Source organism: Nerophis lumbriciformis, linkage group LG16, assembly GCF_033978685.3.
Source record: "Nerophis lumbriciformis linkage group LG16, RoL_Nlum_v2.1, whole genome shotgun sequence".
Lineage (NCBI taxonomy): Eukaryota > Metazoa > Chordata > Actinopteri > Syngnathiformes > Syngnathidae > Nerophis > Nerophis lumbriciformis.
Genome location: NC_084563.2, coordinates 33611959 through 33631889, shown reverse-complemented (window position 1 = coordinate 33631889; position 19931 = coordinate 33611959). Strand labels below are relative to the sequence as shown.

Sequence of the window (19931 nt, the reverse complement as noted above, 5' to 3'; positions counted from 1 at the left end):
TCGTGAATAAAACTTAAAAAAAAAAAAAATTAATTAATTAATGAAAAACCGTATTTTTTATCACTGCAACCGTAACCCGGAATAGGTTGATGAAAACCGTACTAATTACGGGAAAACCGGAGTAGTTGGCAGGTATGTGGGTAACTTACACATCTGTGAAGGCGCCATTAATGCTGAAAGGTACATACAGGTTTTGGAGCAACATATGTTGCCATCCAAGCAACGTTACCATGGATGCCCCTGCTTATTTCAGCAAGACAATGCCAAGCCACGTCTTACATCAACGTGGCTTCATAGTAAAAGAGTGCGGGTACTAGACTGGCCTGCCTGTAGTCCAGACCTGTCTCCCATTGAAAATGTGTGGCACATTATAAAGCCCAAAATACCACAATGGAGACCCCCGGACTGTTGAACAACTTAAGCTGTACATCAAGCAAGAATGGGAAAGAATTCCACCTGAGAAGCTTCAAAAATGTGTCTCCTCAGTTCCCAAACGTTTACTGAGTGTTGTTAAAAGGAAAGGCCATGTAACACAATGGTAAACATGCCCCTGTGCTAAATTTTTTGCAATGTGTTGCTAAATTCCAAGTTAATGATTATTTGCAAAAAAAATAACAGTTGGAACATTAAATATCTTGTCTTTGCAGTCTATTCAATTGAATATAAGTTGAAAAGGATTTGCAAGTCATTGTATTCTGTTTTTATTTACCATTTACACAATGTGCCAACTTCACTGGTTTTGGGTTTTGTAAATCATTTTAAAATGTTGCAATAAAAAAATAGATTTTATCATCAAAAACAATATTTCTACACACACAAATGTAAAAAAATTGGTACAATTGGGTACCGGTATTGATTCTCAGTACGGTGAATTGGTACCATATTGGTTCAACTGTGTGCGCCACCCATTACTATTATACAATATATATGATGACTACATTAGTAACAATGCTGACAATAATATCGATTATGTATTATTGCCCCAGTCCTATTTTGTACTTTAGCCAACAATATAATGTCAATAGTTGGCATACTTGCCAACCCTCCCGGATTTTCCGGGAGACTCCCGAAATTCAGCACCTCTCCCGAAAACCTCCCGGGACAAATTTTCTCCCGAAAATCTCCCGAAATTCAGGCGAAGCTGGAGGACACGCCCCCTCCATCTCCATGCGGACCTGAGTGAAGTGTTGACAGCCTGTTCTCACGTCCGCTTTCCCACAATATGAACAGCTAATGATCGAGGGCGAGTTCTTGGTTTCTTATGTGTGTTTATTGTTAGGCAATTTCATTAACGTCCTCTCAGCGCGGTAACAACACACAACAACAGCAGTCAAGTTTGTGTCCCCCGTAAACAGCAATGTTTTGACACTTTTAAATAGGACAATACTGCCATCTACTGTACATGCATATGTGACCCACCCATAGTGTGTCACATTTTTGTGTTGATTTATTTATTTTATTTTGTGGTTTGAATTCGTTTTTGGAGCTGTCATTACAGATTTATCAGTATTCACATTGGTCAGTAGGGGGCAGTAGGGCGTTTCTTCCCAATTGAATGCTATCACCTGCAGACCGGAAGTGTCTTGTCATTCTGATGAGAGCGACCAGTCTGTGAACAATTGAAACGTCCTGTGTGCTTTTTCCTCCTGTATAACAGGTTAGTTTTGGTGAATCAACTCACTGAATAATATCCATGTGATCTTTATAAGTTTAAGTACACATACTGATGGTGGAGCCTAACTCTAAAGTGTTTGTGATTTGTAGTTTGTATTTGTGAATGAATCCAGTGCACAGCTGCAGTAATCAATACAAAATGGCGACGTGAGTGCGTAATGTTTATATAGGAACTTCTGATCCTAATTCAGACTCCCAAATTAGAGCTCCCGTTTTCTTATTGATTTTATAATGTATATTTGTATAATGTGTGTGTTCTGAAATAGTGACAGAGAACAGAACAAGGATGGACAATTCAACCCTTAACTCAACAATGAGTAGATGAGTGTTATGTGTGTGTATATGTGTAAATAAATGAACACTGAAATTCAAGAATTTCTTTTATTTATTTATATATATATATATATATATATATATATATATGTTTTATTACATATATATATATATATATATATATATATATATATGTAATAAAACATATATATATATATATATATATATATATATATAGCTAGAATTCACTGAAAGTCAAGTATTTCTTATATATATATATATATATATATATATATATCTTAACCACGCCCCAACCACGCCCCCCGCCCCACCCCCGGCCACGCCCCCCACCCCCCGAAATCGGAGGTCTCAAGGTTGGCAAGTATGATAGTTGGGCAGTGTTAAAGGCATGAAGTCCACATGCCCGTAGATAAGGGAACAAGGATTATGTACAATCAGATGCACAACATCATATGACATTAAGTCCACATGATGGTGTGTATTCCCAATGGTTCCGTAGATAAGGGAACAACAATTGTGTACAATCAGATGCACATCATCATATGACTATTTAAAAAGACCTAAAATAGTTAGAGGGAAGAGAATTGCTTTAAACGTCCACACCCCATGACTGCATTCGTGCAATCAAGAAAAGGAACCATTACACGCTTTACTGCGTTCAAGCATCCACAATCAACACATGAGCGGGCAAAGGGGGGGGAACTTCCTCAAGAGAGTGTGATTAAAAGGAGAGATTGAGGCACCCCCACATCCATGTGGGCCCAGTTATGGGGAAATAACAACCCAAGACCTCAACGGTGGAACAGGCGGAGGATGATTGCTAACCCTATGGAGCGTTGCAACGGCTGCGATGGCGGAAGAAGGCTGCAGCAGAAAAGGGTCCCCAGTCGTCTTGGACTCCATGCCACTGGACCCTGACCCGGATCTGTCAAGGATCGTGTGGTGACTGTCTATGCACCAGTCTCCCCACGTTAAACAAAGTCACGCACAGGCATCCTCCATAAAGGGATACCGCCCTACCAGGAGGACCGTCATACTCACTTCGAGTGACCGCCGATGATGATGATGACCGTATTTTTCGGACTATAAGGCGTACTTAAAATCCTTTAATTTTCTCAAAAATCAACAGTGCGCCTATTGCACGGCATAGTTCTGGTTGTGCTTGCCGACTTTGAAGCTATTTTATTTGGTACATGGTGTAATAAGTGTGACCAGTAGATGGCGGTCACACATAAGAGATACGCCAGTAAACGACACCAAAACTTTAAATGTTCCATTGAGAATATACAAACCCTGTTTCCATATGAGTTGGGAAATTGTGTTAGATGTAAATATAAACGGAATACAATGATTTGCAAATCATTTTCAACCCATATTCAGTTGAATATGCTACAAAGACAACATATTTGATGTTCAAACTGAAAAACTTTTTTTTTTTTTTCGCAAATAATCATTAACTTTAGAATTTGATGCCAGCAACACGTGACAAAGAAGTTGGGAAAGGTGGCAATAAATACTGATAAAGTTGAGGAATGCTCATCAAACACTTATTTGGAACATCCCACAGGTGAACAGGCTAATTGGGAACAGGTGGGTGCCATGATTGGGTATAAAAGTAGATTCCATGAAATGCTCAGTCATTCACAAACAAGGATGGGGTGAGGGTCACCACTTTGTCAACAAATGCGTGAGCAAATTGTTGAACAGTTTAAGAAAAAACTTTCTCAACCAGCTATTGCAAGGAATTTAGGGATTTCACCATCTACGATCTGTAATATCATCAAAGGGTTCAGAGAATCTGGAGAAATCACTGCACGTAAGCAGCTAAGCCCGTGACCTTCGATCCCTCAGGCAGTACTGCATCAACAAGCGACATCAGTGTGTAAAGGATATCACCACATGGGCTCAGGAACACTTCAGAAACCCACTGTCAGTAACTACAGTTGGTCGCTACATCTGTAAGTGCAAGTTAAAACTCTCCTATGCAAGGCGAAAACCGTTTATCAACAACACCCAGAAACGCCGTCGGCTTCGCTGGGCCTGAGCTCATCTAAGATGGACTGATACAAAGTGGAAAAGTGTTCTGTGGTCTGACGAGTCCACATTTCAAATTGTTTTTGGAAACTGTGGACGTCGTGTCCTACGGACCAAAGAGGAAAAAAAACATCCGGATTGTTATAGGCGCAAAGTTGAAACGCCAGCATCTGTGATGGTATGGGGGTGTATTAGTGCCCAGGACATGGGTAACTTACACATCTGTGAAGGTGCCATTAATACTGAAAGGTACATACAGGTTTTGGAGCAACATATGTTGCCATCCAAGCAACGCTACCATGGACGCCCCTGCTTATTTCAGCAAGACAATGCCAAGCCACGTGTTACATCAACGTGGCTTCATAGTAAAAAAGTGCGGGTACTAGACTGGCCTGCCTGTAGTCCAGACCTGTCTCCCATTGAAAATGTGTTGCGCATTATGAAGCCTGAAATACCACAACGGAGACCCTCGGACTGTTGAACAACTTAAGCTGTACATCAAGCAAGAATGGGAAAGAATTCCACCTGAGAAGCTTCAAAAATGTGCCTCCTCAGTTCCCAAACGTTTATTGAGTGTTGTTAAAAGGAAAGGTCATGTAACACAGTGGTGAACATGCCCTTTCCCAACTACTTTGGCACGTGTTGTAGCCATGAAATTCTAAGTTAATTATCATTTGCAAAAAAAAAATAAAGTTTATGAGTTTGAACATCAAATATCTTGTCTTTGTAGTGCATTCAACTGAATATGGGTTGAAAAGGATTTGCAAATCATTGTATTTCGTTTATATTTACATCTAACACAATTTCCCAACTCATATGGAAACGGGGTTTGTAGAACATTACACAAAAATCAGTCAAAATGTTTTACTATGACTTCGGTAAACTATGAAGCCTTGATGAAGCTTGATGGATTGTCTACAAGTATTATTATAGTGTGTGTATAAGGACCGCAAAATGGCACCTATTAGCAGACATCTGGCGTTTTGTTTCGCAATATTATGCAAAAGGAACTTTTCTAACCTTCTGGTACCTGCTGATCTGTATTTGGGATCTGCATAAGTACTGAAAATGTGCGCGAGTCCGCCATTTTAGTCCGATAAGCTTCTTCTTTTTCTCTACCTTCTTATGTGACCTTCATCCTCCGCTGTCGCCATTTCTAATATAAAGTAGCGTAAAGTTATTACTTATATCTGTCAGTAAACTATCTATCAAAGCGCTAAAAACTGTAGTGAGTTTACATTATTCACCCACGGAAATTTAGTTATTAGAGGGTTCCAGTCGGACGTCTTTTCATGGGACACATTTCCGGCGTTGTTGTTGCATTATTGAGCCACGGATGAGGAGATGCTGCTCCGTTATTGATTGAAGTGTGAATGTCATTAAAACAGTTAGCGCCATCTTTTAACACTTCTTCCACTCCCGTCCTTGCACGCTACATTGCTACAACAAAGATGACGGGGAGAAGACGCTGCCGAAGGTGAGCCACGTAAATAAGACCGCCCACAAAACGACGCATCCGGAAGCCACTGTCAGAAAGCGGCTTGAAGATGATGTGTAAAACATCATCTATGCAACATTTTGACCAAAGAACCACCATCACATGTTATGTAGACCACAAGATAGTGTTTTAAATTCAGAAAAAAATCATATGACCCCTTTAATGCGCCTTATAATCCGGTGCACCTTTTGTATGAAAATAGACCTGAAAAGACCCGCTCATGGGCAGTGCGCCTTTTAGTTCGGTACAGTAATATGGGAAAATGAAAGATGTCCATATTGTAGCTCCGAATAAAATGTATATACAGCCAAACAGCTCAATTTTTGTTTCATATGGCCACAGAACTTTCCTCCAGAAGGTCTTATCTTTGTCCATGTGATGTCAGATGAAACAAAAATTTAGCTGTTTGGCCACAATACCCAGCAATATGTTTGGAGGAGAAAAGGTGATCCCAGGAACACCATTCAAGCATGGTGGTGGTAGTATTATGATCTGGGCCTGTTTTGCTGCCAATGGAACTGGTGCTTTACAGAGAGTAAATGGGACAATGAAAAGGGAGGATTACCTCCAAATTCTCCAGGATAACCTAAAATCATCAGCCTGGAGGTTGGGTCTTGGGCGCAGTTGGGTGTTCCAACAGGACAATGACCCCAAACACAGGTCAAAAGTGGTAAAGGAATGGCTAAATCAGGCCAGAATGAAGGTTTTAGAATGGCCTTCCCAAAGTTCTGACTTAAACGTGTGGACAATGCTGAAGAAACAAGTCCATGTCAGAAAACCAACTAATTTAGCTGAACTGCACCAATTTTGTCAAGAGGAGTGGTCAAAAATTCAAGCAGAGGCTTGTGGATGGCTACCAAAAGTGCCTTATTGCAGGTAAACTTGCCAAGGGACATGTAAGTAAATATTAACATTGCTGTATGTTAGGGATGTCCCGATCCGATATTTGGATCGGATCGGCCGCCGATATTTGCCAAAAAATGCGTATCAGCAAGGCATGGGAAAATGCCAATCCAGATCCAGTTTGAAAAAAAACTCCGGTCCGTGTTTTCCAACGCACCGATTTAAATAATACATTCCACTTTTCTGCTGCTCCGTAATTTCCGTTCCGCATTTTCCAGCACACCTTCAACACATCCACAGGTCTGTGGAATCTCACGCAGTTGCTTTTAGCTGCTGGCATTACACGACAGGCTCTTCTCACTCTTTTCTGTGTCTCCCTCTCACAGACAGCGAGCGCACCTTCTTACACACGTCACATACTGTCACGTCATACGTCACATACGTATACGTCCTCCCCGAGCAGAGAGGTAGCAGCATGGCTAACGTTAGCTGTGATGCGAGCGCAGCCGCTAAGGTGCGCGCCTGCTCCAACGTCCTCTGCGCACGGCAAATCTATGCCACGCACAAAATCAAATAAAAAAATAAGCGCATAACAATTTTCGACACACGGACACGAGAGAGAAAACCGTTTTCGTCATCATTGTTCAAATATTGTAATGTCTGTCGAGACGCTTATCTCCGTTCGGTGCCACACGCCCACACCATCAAAATGCTGAGGCAAAAATTTCCAGATCAACACCGTCTGAAAAAATTAGTGATCTATTTAGTTGTGATTTCCTTCTCTGCATGAAAGTTTAAAAGTAGCATATATTAATGCAGTATGAAGAAGAATGTTTTAATGTAGACATGCAAGCCTTGAAAGAAAATTTTGAAAATCAAGACTACATTTCCTGCAAATGGGTGCATTTCTACCCTATATTTTAACTTTAGATTTATTCTCATATCAAACTCTTTTGGCTGTCTTTTTGACACTTACATCCGGTGCCCCCCTCCACACCCTGGATTATAAATAATGTAAATAATTAAATGTGATTATCTTGTGTGATGACTGTATTAAGATAATAGTATATATCTGATAGTATATATCTGTATCATGAATCAATTTAAGTGGACCCCGACTTAAAGTTGAAAAACTTATTGGGGTGTTACCATTTAGTGGTCAATTGTACGGAATATGTACTTCACTGTGCAACCTACTAATAAAAGTCTCAATCAATCAATCAAAACACGTAGAATCATCATACTGCTGTGATTATATGCATCAAGTGTTCATTCAAGGCTAAGGCAAAATATCGAGATATATATTGTGTATCGCAATATGGCCTTAAAATATCGCAATATTAAAAAAAGGCCATATCGCCCAGCCCTAGTTTCAATGATGCCATTTCTGTTTGTCATGTATAATTTTGTCTATTTTGTGTTTATCCTTGAATAAACAGGTCAGTTTCTTGTTACCAACCATTGTGTATTATTCAAACTCCCCTAATTCAGCTGGCTAGTTGTTATCAAGAGTACTAAAACCCTTTTCAACATGATTCTGACAACTAAGTAGGCTAAATAACTTTAAACTTTAATACATGCTCGGATAGGCCAGTATCGGTCAGTATCGGTATCGGTCAGCATCGGTATCGGATCGGAAGTGCAAAAACTTGGATCGGGACATCCCTACTGTATGTATACTTTTGACCCAGCACATTTGCTCACATTTTCAGTAGACCCATAATAAATTCATAAAAGAAGCAAACTTCATGAATGTTTTTTGTGACCAACAAGTATGTGCTCCAATCAACTCAGGCAGGTGAACCCAATTAATCCCCACGGAAACAAAAACAAACCCAGAGGTGCACAAAACAGGAACCGAGGGAGTCCAAAACTAACAGAACATAACTGAACAAAACATGATCACGACATCTGGCAAGCTTCTGGTGGAATTTTTGACCACTCCTCTTGACAAAATTGGTGCAGTTCAGCTAAATGTGTTGCTTTTCATGAAGTTTGGTTCTTTTATGAATTTATTATGGGTCTACTGAAAATGTGCTGGGTCAAAAGTATACATAAAGCAATGTTAATATTTGCTTACATGTCCCTTGGCAAGTTTCACTGCAATAAGGCGCTTTTGGTAGCCATCCACAAGCTTCTGCTTGAATTTGTGACCACTCCTCTTGACAAAATTGGTGCATTTCAGCTAAATTAGCTGGTTTTCTGATATGGATTTGTTTCTTCAGCATTGTCCACACATTTAAGTCAGGACTTTGGGAAGGCCATTACAAAACCTTAATTCTAGCCTGATTTAGCCATTCCTTTACCACTTTTGACGTGTGTTTTGAGTCATTGTACTGTTGGAACACCAAACTGCGCCCAAGACCCAATCTCCTGTCAAGACTGGGACTGTGGCGTGGTTTGTTCTCCCGAGGTGCAAAAGATTTGGACCAGATGTGGCGTGAAGGGGAGTACATGATTTATTTTAACACTATAACTACAAAAAAAGAAGCAAACAAAAGGCGTGCACAAGGGTGGAAGTACAAAACTTGACTATAAACACAATACTTGCACAATGGCAGAAACTATGAACAATGAAACAAAACTTGCAAACTATGGCATGAATAAAGAAAACTTACTTGGACGAAAAAACGGCATGAAAAAGCGCAGCAAGGGTCATAAGGGTGTGTGGAGAGTGTGTCAGGGGTATGAATGCGGATGTCGCCAGAAAGACAAACTGAAAACAATGAACTTAAATACTACAGACATGATTAGTGAAAACAGGTGAGTGACTCAAAACGTGAAACAGGTGCGTGATGTGACAGGTGAAAACTAATGGTTGCTATGGTGACAAAACAAACAAAAGTGCCCAAAAAGTCCAAAAACAAAACCGAACATGACTAAAACAAAACATGATCACACAGACATGACACCTCCGGGCTGATGATTTTAGGTTGGCCAGAATAATTTGGAGGTAATCCTCCTTTTTCATTGTTCCATTTACTCTCTGTAAAGCACCAGTTCCATTGGCAGCAAAACAGGCCCAGAGCATAATACTACCACCACCATGCTTGACGGTAGTTATGGTGTTCCTGGGATCACCTTTTCTCCTCCAAACATATTGCTGGGTATTGTGGCCAAACGGCTCAATTTTCGTTTCATCTGACCGCAGAACTTTCCTCCAGAAGGTCTTATCTTTGTCCATGTGATGTCATACCCATAATACATTCATAAAAGAACCAAACCTCATGAATGTTTTTTGTGGCCAACAAGTATGTGCTCCAATCACTCTATCACAAAAAAATAAGAGTTGTAGAAATGATTGGAAACTCAAGACAGCCATGACATTATGTTCTTTACAAGTGTACGTACACTTTTGACCACGACTGTATATAATATGGCACAATGAAAGACGTCCAGAGTGTAGCTCTGAATATAACATTCAGTATATATGCAGCACAGAGAACACATCTTTGTGTTGGTATGGCAACCAAAGCATGGCTGTATGCATGCACAATGCCCACACAGTGTGTCCATTTCATTTTTGTCAAGACTTGTGTGCGAGCGCACGACATAAACACTAAATCTCTTGGTTGCTCACATGACCGCTGCCATTTGATTGCACTTTCAGACTGCAGGCCAGGTTAATGCAACACGCTATTAAGCGAGCATTGGAAGCAAGTACTGAGGGACCTCTCTCAATGCTCCTGGATCAGATATTACAGCAATAACAGTCATTTGCAAGTGTCATGTATTTCAAATTGGGCGTGTCGTCGCAAAGCCTGGATGGCGAGGCTCGTTGGAAGGGGGCAGCGAGGAGATACTTGTGGGTGTGGCCCACTTGTGTGTGCAAAAAGCTCATTGCGTCTGCACAGCCCCAGCTGGCTGAATTCTACTTCACTTTTTTGGGAGGATTAAACAGCCACCTGCTTGCTCACAGGGATTCTAATGGTAGTGATCGGCAACACAACACAATGACTCATCACAACTCGTGTCTGTAGGAGTAGAATATGGAAGAGGTTTCAAAGTGTGGCACTGTGAGCCTCCCCTCGGGGAATAGAACAATAGGATGATAATAATAATACCGTGTTTTTTTGCCTACAGGTTTCATAGCTTTTAAAAAAACAGATTTTCTGGAGCATATTTTGTGGCGTTTGTCTGCTCAGCCCAGACTTAGTTTACCCTCTCACGTGTAGGAACTAAAATACAAATCCTTTTAAGTAGAGGTGTCCAATAATGGCTTTTTTGCCGATATCTGATATTCCGATATTGTCCAACTCTTAATTACCGATACCAACCGATACCTATATATTAGAGATGCGCGGTTTGCGGACACAACCGCGGAGTCCGCGGATAAACCGCGGGTCGGGCGGGTAAAAATAGATTTTAAATAGATGCGGGCGGTTGGCGGTTGAACCAATTCGGAAATATATATATACATAGTTAAATGTTGTTACCCACATACGAAAAACGAGCAGCACTCTTTGAAACAGTAAATTTTTCATCAGGCACCGCGTCCCAGCAACAAGTGGCGCAAGTGAGCGCTCCTTCAGCGCAGCAGGGCGCATTTTAGAGGCCAGGCGCTCTCGCCTGAATCCTGGCACTGTAGATGCCATTTTATTCCTGCATAGTGCTAAAGAAAAAAAAAGTAAGTAGACATACGGTTGGATATGTTAAACGAATTAGTCTACGTTACCTATAGGCTATACCAAATAAGCCCATGTCTAACCTATATTGAGTTCGGTCAGCTGAATAATTTTGATGGTTACGTGTTGTTTGGGCGCACTACAATGCAAAGGAATTAAGGCAATTGCGTTGTTTATTGTGGTTTTTTGAAAGATGACGTTATTAACGTCATCATTCATAACAGATGTCCTGATTGGTCACAAGGAACATATCGACCAATCAACTACGGCGTAATATAAACTACGTCTCAAATCTTGATTTAGGGTCGGAAAAAAAAACGGAAAAACGGGAGATAATTTTTTTTTTTTTCCCGAGATTAAAAAAGACGGAATTCCGACTTTAGACGGAAAAATCACATGCCTGTTTAAGCCATCTTTGGACGAGCTATGTCAGAACTGGGTAAATATTTTGACTCAGGGGGCCACATTCACAGGAAAAAAATGTGTCTGGGGGGGCCAATGTGTATGTGTGTATAAATTATATGTACACATTTAGCTGTAAAAATCTGCTGTACGGTATGTGTGTTTGGGTCCCTTTTTTTCCAGGAACACTAATGTCCGCCCTGAGATCGGTAGGTTGTGAGTTCAAACCTGTTCAAACTGTAAAAATAGGACCCATTACCTCCCTGCTTGGCACTCAGCATTAAGGGTTGGAATTGGGGGTTAAATCACCAAAAATGATTCCCGGGCGCGGCCACCGCTGCTGCCCACTGCTCCCCTCACCTCCCAGGGGGTGATCAAGGGTGATGGGTCAAATGCAGAGAATAATTTCGCCACACCTAGTGTGTGTGTGACAATCAGTGGTACTTTACTTTTACCAAAAGTTATGTCTGATAGAATTCTAAAAACATTATGACAGACCACCTCAAAAAAAAGAATGGTATTTTACAGAATGGGACACCCAAAATGTACATTAAAATAAAGAAAGTGGGATTTACAATATTAACTATGAACAATAAAACACTGAATATTAACAACATATGAACCTCTTGTACTTCTCAGACCCGCTCCTCCATAGACATTTTTTACAACCAAGCAAAACACAACAAAAATGTAAAAAACAGCAAAATATGAGTGCAAAGGGTAATAAACACCTAGAATATGATATATCATCACTTCTATGCAGAACTTTGTGTTTACGCGTTTCGGTCTGACTGCTCGGAAAACAAACCCCGCCCACTCTGCTTTGTTCCTGGTCTGAACTGCTGTGACCTAGATAAACGTAATGACTCATATAACACCCAAAAGCGCAGATTTCGACCAGTGAAATACTTTGTATAGTTCAAGACTTACGGTCATTTAAAAACAGCACTGCACATCATAAAGCAGGGGTGTCAAACGTATGGCCCGGGGGACGGATCAGGCTCGCGAACAGGTTTTATCCGGCCGTGGGATGAGTTTGCTAAGTATAAAAATGAACCTGAAATGTTTGAATGAAAGAAACTGCTGTTCTAAATGTGTCCACTGGATGTCGCAATAGCAATTATTTGTATCTTTGTAGATGATGCTACATATGTACAAAATAAACCATATATTAGTACATCAGTCGAGGAAAATGATCAAACTACATAAATAGCATAATGTAATTTGGTTTTGATATAAAAAAATTTATCTTGATAGACTGAAAATGAACACCAATGAGTTGACTGATGAACATTATCACATAATTGATTCAGAAAATATAAATAAAAACAAATAAAGATAGAATACTATTAACCGCAACATGTAAGTGTAAAAAAAAACAACAAAAAAAAAAAACATTATGATTTGTACATTTTCAGAATGTGCTTGTTCTATTTTTTTTTTTTAAACAAAACGATCTGAAGTTGTCTTTAATTTTAAGTTATCGTGCCGTGATTTTACCAGTCCGCTCGGGAGTAGATTTTCCTCCATTTATACAAATTATTTATGTATTTGTATATCACATTAGTATTTGTATATTTATTAATATATGCATATGTTTTCATATCATATTGATACAGTATATGTAAGTTGATGTGAGACAATTGTACTTCCATAAATGACTGCCAAAACTCCAAGCACACAAAAATGTTTTAAAATTCGCAAAAAAAAACAAAAAATTATTCCATTTAAAAAAACGATTTGCAAATTAAAAACACAATTTTCTGCAAGTAAAAAAACGATTTGCAGGTTAAAAATAAAAAATGTTCTGCAAGTAAAAAAAAAACAATTTGCAAGTTAAAAAAACAATTCTTCAATAAAAAAACAATTTTCTGCAAGTAAAAATACGATTTTCAAGTGAACATTTTTTTTCTAATATATTTAAAAAAACGATTCGCAATTTAAAAAAAACAATTTTCTGCTAGTAAAAAAAATCAATTACAAGTTATAAAAAACAACTATTTTCTTCAATTACAAAACGATTCGCAAGTAAAAGTAAAAAATGCTCAATTTAAAAGAACATTCACAAGTATAAAAACAATTTTCTTCAAATTTAAAATAGTTAAAAAAAAACTATTTTGCAAGTAAAAAAACAATTTTGCAAGTAAGAAAAAAACAAATGTTCTTCAATTAAAAAACGATTTGCAAGTAAAAGAAAAACAATTTTATTTAATTAAAAAAAGGTTCGCAAGTGAAAAAACGAATTGCAAGTAAAAACACATTTCTTCAATAAAAAAACTATTCGCAAGTAAAAAAATAAAAAAATAAAATAAAAAATTCTAAAATGACACCCCTGAGTTAAGTTGTGGTAAGGTAAAGTCATTGCAACTTTACTGGACAAAAATTTTACAAAAATGTAAATTTAAAAGCACAATTGAGCTGACCCTGAGCACCGGGTCCTACCTGCAGGAGCTGGAGTCAGTGTCCGGGTTGTGGTTGTGGTTCCCCTCCGCGCTCGCTGCTACTGCCTCAGCGGGTCCGCCAACATGAGCAGACGGCTCGGGTGCCACTTGGCGGACGGGGGCCTCGTCGGAAGGCTCCATGTTCGACACCGGGCGAGTGTGGCGACGTGGCGGTGGAGACACCCACGCCGCCGTGGAGCTTCTGCACTCCGGCTGGCTGGCCGAGCGAGGGCAGGAGCCGCCCCGACTCTCCGGTATATCCACAAACTTTCTGTCGTTAAACCCGGCACTGCCGCTCGTCACCAACCCGCTGATGTGACAGTTGACGCCGGCGGGGTCCGAGCTTTCCCCGCCGCTAAACGAAGGTCCCTCCGAGGAGTTGCCGACCGCTCTCCTGCCGGGGAAGTAGTCTCTTAGCGGCGGGGAGTGAGGCGGAGGGGCGGCGGGGTGACCGAACCACCGCCATCGGATCCTCAATATCTGCTTGACATCGAACTCCTTCCGCGAGGAAGAACTCGAGCCGCCACTTGACATAGCAGGGAGGGAGGCGGACGCTACGGCGGGAGGAGCGCGCCTCTCTGACGGCCACCGTGACTGAAGGAGCACGCGTGGACGGAGCGACACCACAGGGAGGGGGAAAGAGAGGAAGAGGGAGGAAGAGAGAGAGAGATGGTGAATGGTCTCAAAATAAAATGTCTATGGAAGTGAGACAACTTATATACGGTACATCAATATGATATTAATACATATGCATATATTAATAAATATACAAATACAAATCCATCCATTTTCTTCCGCTTATCCGAGGTCGGGTCGCGGGGGCAGCAGCCTAAGCAGAAAAGCCCAGACTTCCTTCTCCCCAGCCACTTCGCCCAGCTCCTCCTGGGGGATCCCCAGGCGTTCCCAGCCCAGACATAGTCTTCCCAACGTGTCCTGGGTCTTCCCCGTGGCCTCCTGCCGGTCGGACGTGCCCTAAACACCTCCCTAGGGAGACGTTCGGGTGGCATCCTGACCAGATGCCCGAACCACCTCATCTGGCCCCTCTCCATGTGGAGGAGCAGCGGCTTTACTTTGAGCTCCTCCCGGATGACAGAGCTTCTCACCCTATCTCTAACGGAGAGCCCCGCCACCCGGCGGAGGAAACTAATTTCGGCCGCTTGTACTCGTGATCTTGTCCTTTCGTTCATAACCCAAAGCTCATGACCATAGGTGAGGATAGGAACGTAGATCGAACGGTAAATTGAGAGCTTTGCTCAGCTCCTTCTTCACCGCAACGGATCGATACAGCGTCCGCATTACTGACAAATACAAATGTGATATACAAATAAATACATAATTTGTATAAATAAACGCATATTTGTAAATATATTTTGGAGATTTGGAAAATATATACAAATAAAATGTATAAATATAAAAAAGTGACATACAAATAAATTAAGAATTTGGATAAATAAACGTGTATTTGTAAATATATTTTTGAGATTTGAATATAAATATGCTTGATTTTGTATTTGTATTGAATTTGCATATGTGGATCGCTTTTTCGCTTTTGTGTCGATGAGACATTCCTCCCACAAACCAGATGTACAAAGAAATGTGACCTACACACTCCCCTGAACAACCAGCAGAGGTCACTGCAGCCAGAGCGGTCTGGGTCACAGACATGGTCAGACACTGGCGAGCCAATCAGAGGCACACTAGGGAGGGTCATATGATGATTGATATATGATGATATGATAGATCAGTATCTACATTGGGACAAGGTCATTAAACGGCATTGATACAATAAAATAAGCAGCTTGCACGGTCTTTCATATTAACTGGGTAAATTAGCATTAGCTAATACAACGCTAACGTTAGCTAGCTCAGGCCCGTTGTGCGTTCTTTCTGTAAAGACGTGGATTGTTTTTGTGCAGAGAACTCCGGGCATTTTGCATATAATGCATATAATGCTCTGTGACCCAGAGCGCTCTGGCTGCAGTGCCGTCTGCTGGTTGTTCAGGGGAGTGTGTCGGTCAGATTTATTCGTGCATCTGGTTTGTGGGAGGAATGTCTCATCGACACAAAAGCAAAAAAGCGATCCACATGTGCAAATTCAATACAAATACAAACACAAAATCAAGCATATTTACATTCAAATCTCAAAAATATATTTACAAATACGCGTTTATTTATACAAATTATTTATGTATTTGTATATCACATTTGTATATTTATTAATATATGCATATGTATTTATATCATATTGATATATATAAGTTGATGTGAGACAATTGTACTTCCATAAATGACTGCCAAAACTCCAAGCACACAAAAATGTTTTAAGATTCTCAAAAAAAAAAAAAAAAAATTATTTAATTAAAAAAAACAATTTGCAAATTAAAACACAATTTTCTGCAAGTAAAAAAACGATTCGCAGGTTAAAAATAAAACATTTTCTGAAAGTAAAAAAAAACAATTCGCAAGTTAAAAAAACAATTCTTCAATTTAAAAAACGATTCGCAAATTAAAAAAACTATTTTCTGCTAGTAAACAAAACAACTACAAGTTAAAAAAATACTATTTTCTTCAATTAAAAAACGATTCGCAAGTAAAAGAAAAAAAAAATGCTCAATTTAAAAAAACATTCACAAGTATAAAAACAATTTTCTGCAAGTTTAAAATAGTTTTAAAAAAAAACTCTTTTGCAAGTAAAAAAACTATTTTGCAATTAAGAAAAAAACAAATGTTCTTCAATTAAAAAACGATTTGCAAGTAAAAGAAAAACAATTTTATTTAATTAAAAAAATGCCCATCCATCCATCCATCCGTTCGTAAGTTCAAAAAAAATTCTGCAAGTGAAAAAACGAATTGCAAGTAAAAACAAATTTCTTCAATAAAAAAACAATTCGCAAGTAAAAAAAAAAAAACTATTTTCTTCAATTAAAAAAAGATTTGCCAGTTAAAAAAAACATTTTCTGCAAATAGAAAAACGAAATGCAAGTTTAAAAAAATGACTATTTTCTTCAATTAAAAGTAACATTAAAAATGTAATTCGCAAGTATAAAAACTATTTTCTGCAAGTTTAAAAACAATTCGCAAGTTAAAAAATGTTCTTCAATTAAAAAAATGATTCGCAAGTAAAAAAAAAACTATTTTTGAAAGTTAAAAAAAACTATTTTTTAGAAGTGAGAAAACAATTTATTTATTTTTTTATTGGAAAACTTCTCACAGGATGAGATAACTCCTGGAAATGACTGTCTTAGAATGACCAAAGGTATAGATGTGTGTGTCCCAAGTTAAAGGAAACGGCAGGCTGTCTTCTTCTAATGGATTTATTACAATCTTTGCAAGCTGGGTAACGTTTGCTGTGGTCTGGAACAACATGGCGCACAAACAACTATCAGAAATGCAGCCAATATTACACACAGATAATGTGTCACGAGACATGCAAATATAAATTAAATACACAGAGGACATATGTCAAGGAAATTACATTAACTCAAATATACCTACAAACATAATGATGCAATATGTACATACAGCTAGCCTAAATATCATGTTAGCATCGATTAGCTTGCTGTCATGCACTGACCAAATATGCCTGATTAGCACTCCAACAAGTCAATACCATCAACAAAGCTCACCTTTTTGCATTCGCGCACAGTATATACAACGTTTGGTGGACAAAATGAAACAACGAAGGAGTGGCATGAAACACGTCCTTCTGTGGCTGCATCGGAGAAAGTTGTACATGTAAACAAACTAGGATGAGTTCAAGGATCGCTGAAATTAGTAGGACAGAACGGTGCTTGCCAAATACTCTCATCAGTGAAGCATGTTTCATATAAACAGTGGGATTTCTAATAATTAGGATAGGTTTGTGTCATGTTTGTCCTCCTGCAGAAAATATATTAAAACAAAAAATATCGGTTTCCATTCTCACAAATCTCTGAAAGAGGTCCAGGAAGCCACTAGGGCGGCGCTAAAGAGCTGACCCCCGCTGTAGACCACCACCTGAAACCCAGAAGTGCCTCTCGGTCACGTGATTGCAACCCAGCAAATAGACGCAGGCCGGATCCTCTCACAGGGACATTGCACTTATTTATTTTTTGTGAAGAGGCAGTCGAGGTATGAACTCCTGACCTCATTACCAGCATCCACAAGAATGAAAGCACGTCTCCGACTGGTGAAGATGAGTTTCCTCCCGGGGATGGCGGCCTTCAGAAAGCGTGTGAGATTGGGCTCAGAGTAGAGACGCTTTTCCTTCACGCTCCGCTGACTCACTATTGGCTCTCGAGGTAACAAGTGTTGTTACAAAAGAAGAATCTTTTTTTAAGTCACAAAGCTAAAAATGAGCACCATGTTTGTCCTCTCATACCTGTTTTGGTCTAAGGAAAACATTTTAAAAAAAAAAAGTTATATATATATATATTTATTTTTTTTCAACGCTTAAATCTCCAGATCAATTTTAGATCTATCCGTCAATATGAAGTTAATTATTTTTTAAATAAATTTTGTATCCTTTTTGTTAAAGAAAGCCACGTTTTTTTTATGGCAAAACTCAAAAATATGCAATATTCCCCCCCAAAAACAAAATGTTAAAGTGGATTAATTTATGTGAAGCTATTGGAGACTTAAATAGGTCAATAATTAATAACAATTATTGTGGTTAATTTTTTTTTTTTTAAAGTAATAACAGTTTTGAAAAAATCCCACCAAAATAAAAGTGTTCAAAATAATTCATACATATTTTTTTTTACCTTAAAGGCTTAAATCTTTCGATCAACTTCAGATCTGTCCGTCGATTACGTGTTCCAATTATTATTTGTTTGTTTGTTTGTTAAATGCACCTGTTTGTCATTGACAACTTTGTCTGTTTATGGCAAACACAAAATATGCAATATTTTCCTCATAAAATATTTCGAAGTGGAATATTTCATGTGAAGTCAATTTGATGTGAATTCAATATTAAGTTGTAAAAATTTAAAAAAATAAGTTCAATTCTTTTTTTTTTCTTTTTTCAATGCTTAAATCTCCAGATCAACTTTAGATCTATCCGTCAATATGAAGTTAATTATTTTTTAAATTTATATTTTGTATCCTTTTTGTTAAAGAAAACCAAGTGTTTTTATGGCAAAACTCAAAAATATGCAATATTCCCCCACCAAAAAATGTCAGAGTGGAATAATTTATGTGAAGCTATTGGAGACTTAAATAGGTAAATAATCCATAACAACATTTATTTTGGTTAATTATTATTTTTATTTTTTTAAAGTAATAACAGTTTTTAAAAAATCCCACTAAAATTCTCAGGGATCCAAAAGGGTCCCACTCATAAAGTGTTCAAAATAATTCATACATTTTTTTTTTACTTTAAAGGCTTAAATCTCTAGATCAACTTCAGATCCATCCGTTGATCACGCGTTTGAATTATTATTTTTATGTTTGTCTGTTAAATGCCCCTGTTTGTCATTGACAACTTTGTCTGTTTATGGCAAACACAAAATATGCACTGTTTTCCTCATAAAATATTTAAAAGTGGAATATTTGATATGAAGTCAATTTGATGTGAAGTCAATAATAAGTCGTAAAAATGTTAAAAATAAGTTAAGTTCTTTTTTTCTTTTTTCAACGCTTAAATCTCCAGATCAATTTTAGATCTATCCGCCAATATGAAGTTAATTATTTAAAAATTTATATTTTGTATCCTTTTTGTTAAAGAAAACCAAGTTTTTTATGGCAAAACTCAAAAATATGCAATATTCCCCCCCCCCAAAAAAAATGTCTAAGTGGAATAATTTATGTGAAGCTATTGGAGACTTAAATAGGTCAATAATTCATAACATTTATTTTGGTTCATTATTGTTTTTTAAGTAATAACAGTTTTAAAAAATCCCACTAAAATCCTCAGGGATCCAAAAGGGTCCCACTCATAAAGTGTTCAAAATAATTAATACATATTTTTTTTACTTTAAAGGCTTAAGTCTCTAGATCAACTTCAGATCTATCCGTTGATTACGCGTTTCAATTATTATTTGTTTGTTTGTTTGTTTGTTAAATGCCCGTGTTTGTCATTGACAACTTTGTCTGTTTATGGCAAACACAAAATATGCAACATTTCCCTCATAAAATATTTCA

At 38.4% G+C, this 19931-nt stretch overlaps 1 protein-coding gene across 1 annotated transcript in view; it reads right to left on the bottom strand.

Moving 5' to 3' along the window:
• The window catches only part of klhl5 (kelch-like family member 5), a 157280-nt gene that overhangs the window by 81309 nt on the left and 56040 nt on the right, over positions 1-19931 (bottom strand). The window contains exon 4 of the mRNA XM_061977040.1: positions 13813-14405. Coding sequence (XP_061833024.1) covers positions 13813-14405 — 593 coding nt within the window. The remainder of the gene's footprint in view (positions 1-13812; positions 14406-19931) is intronic.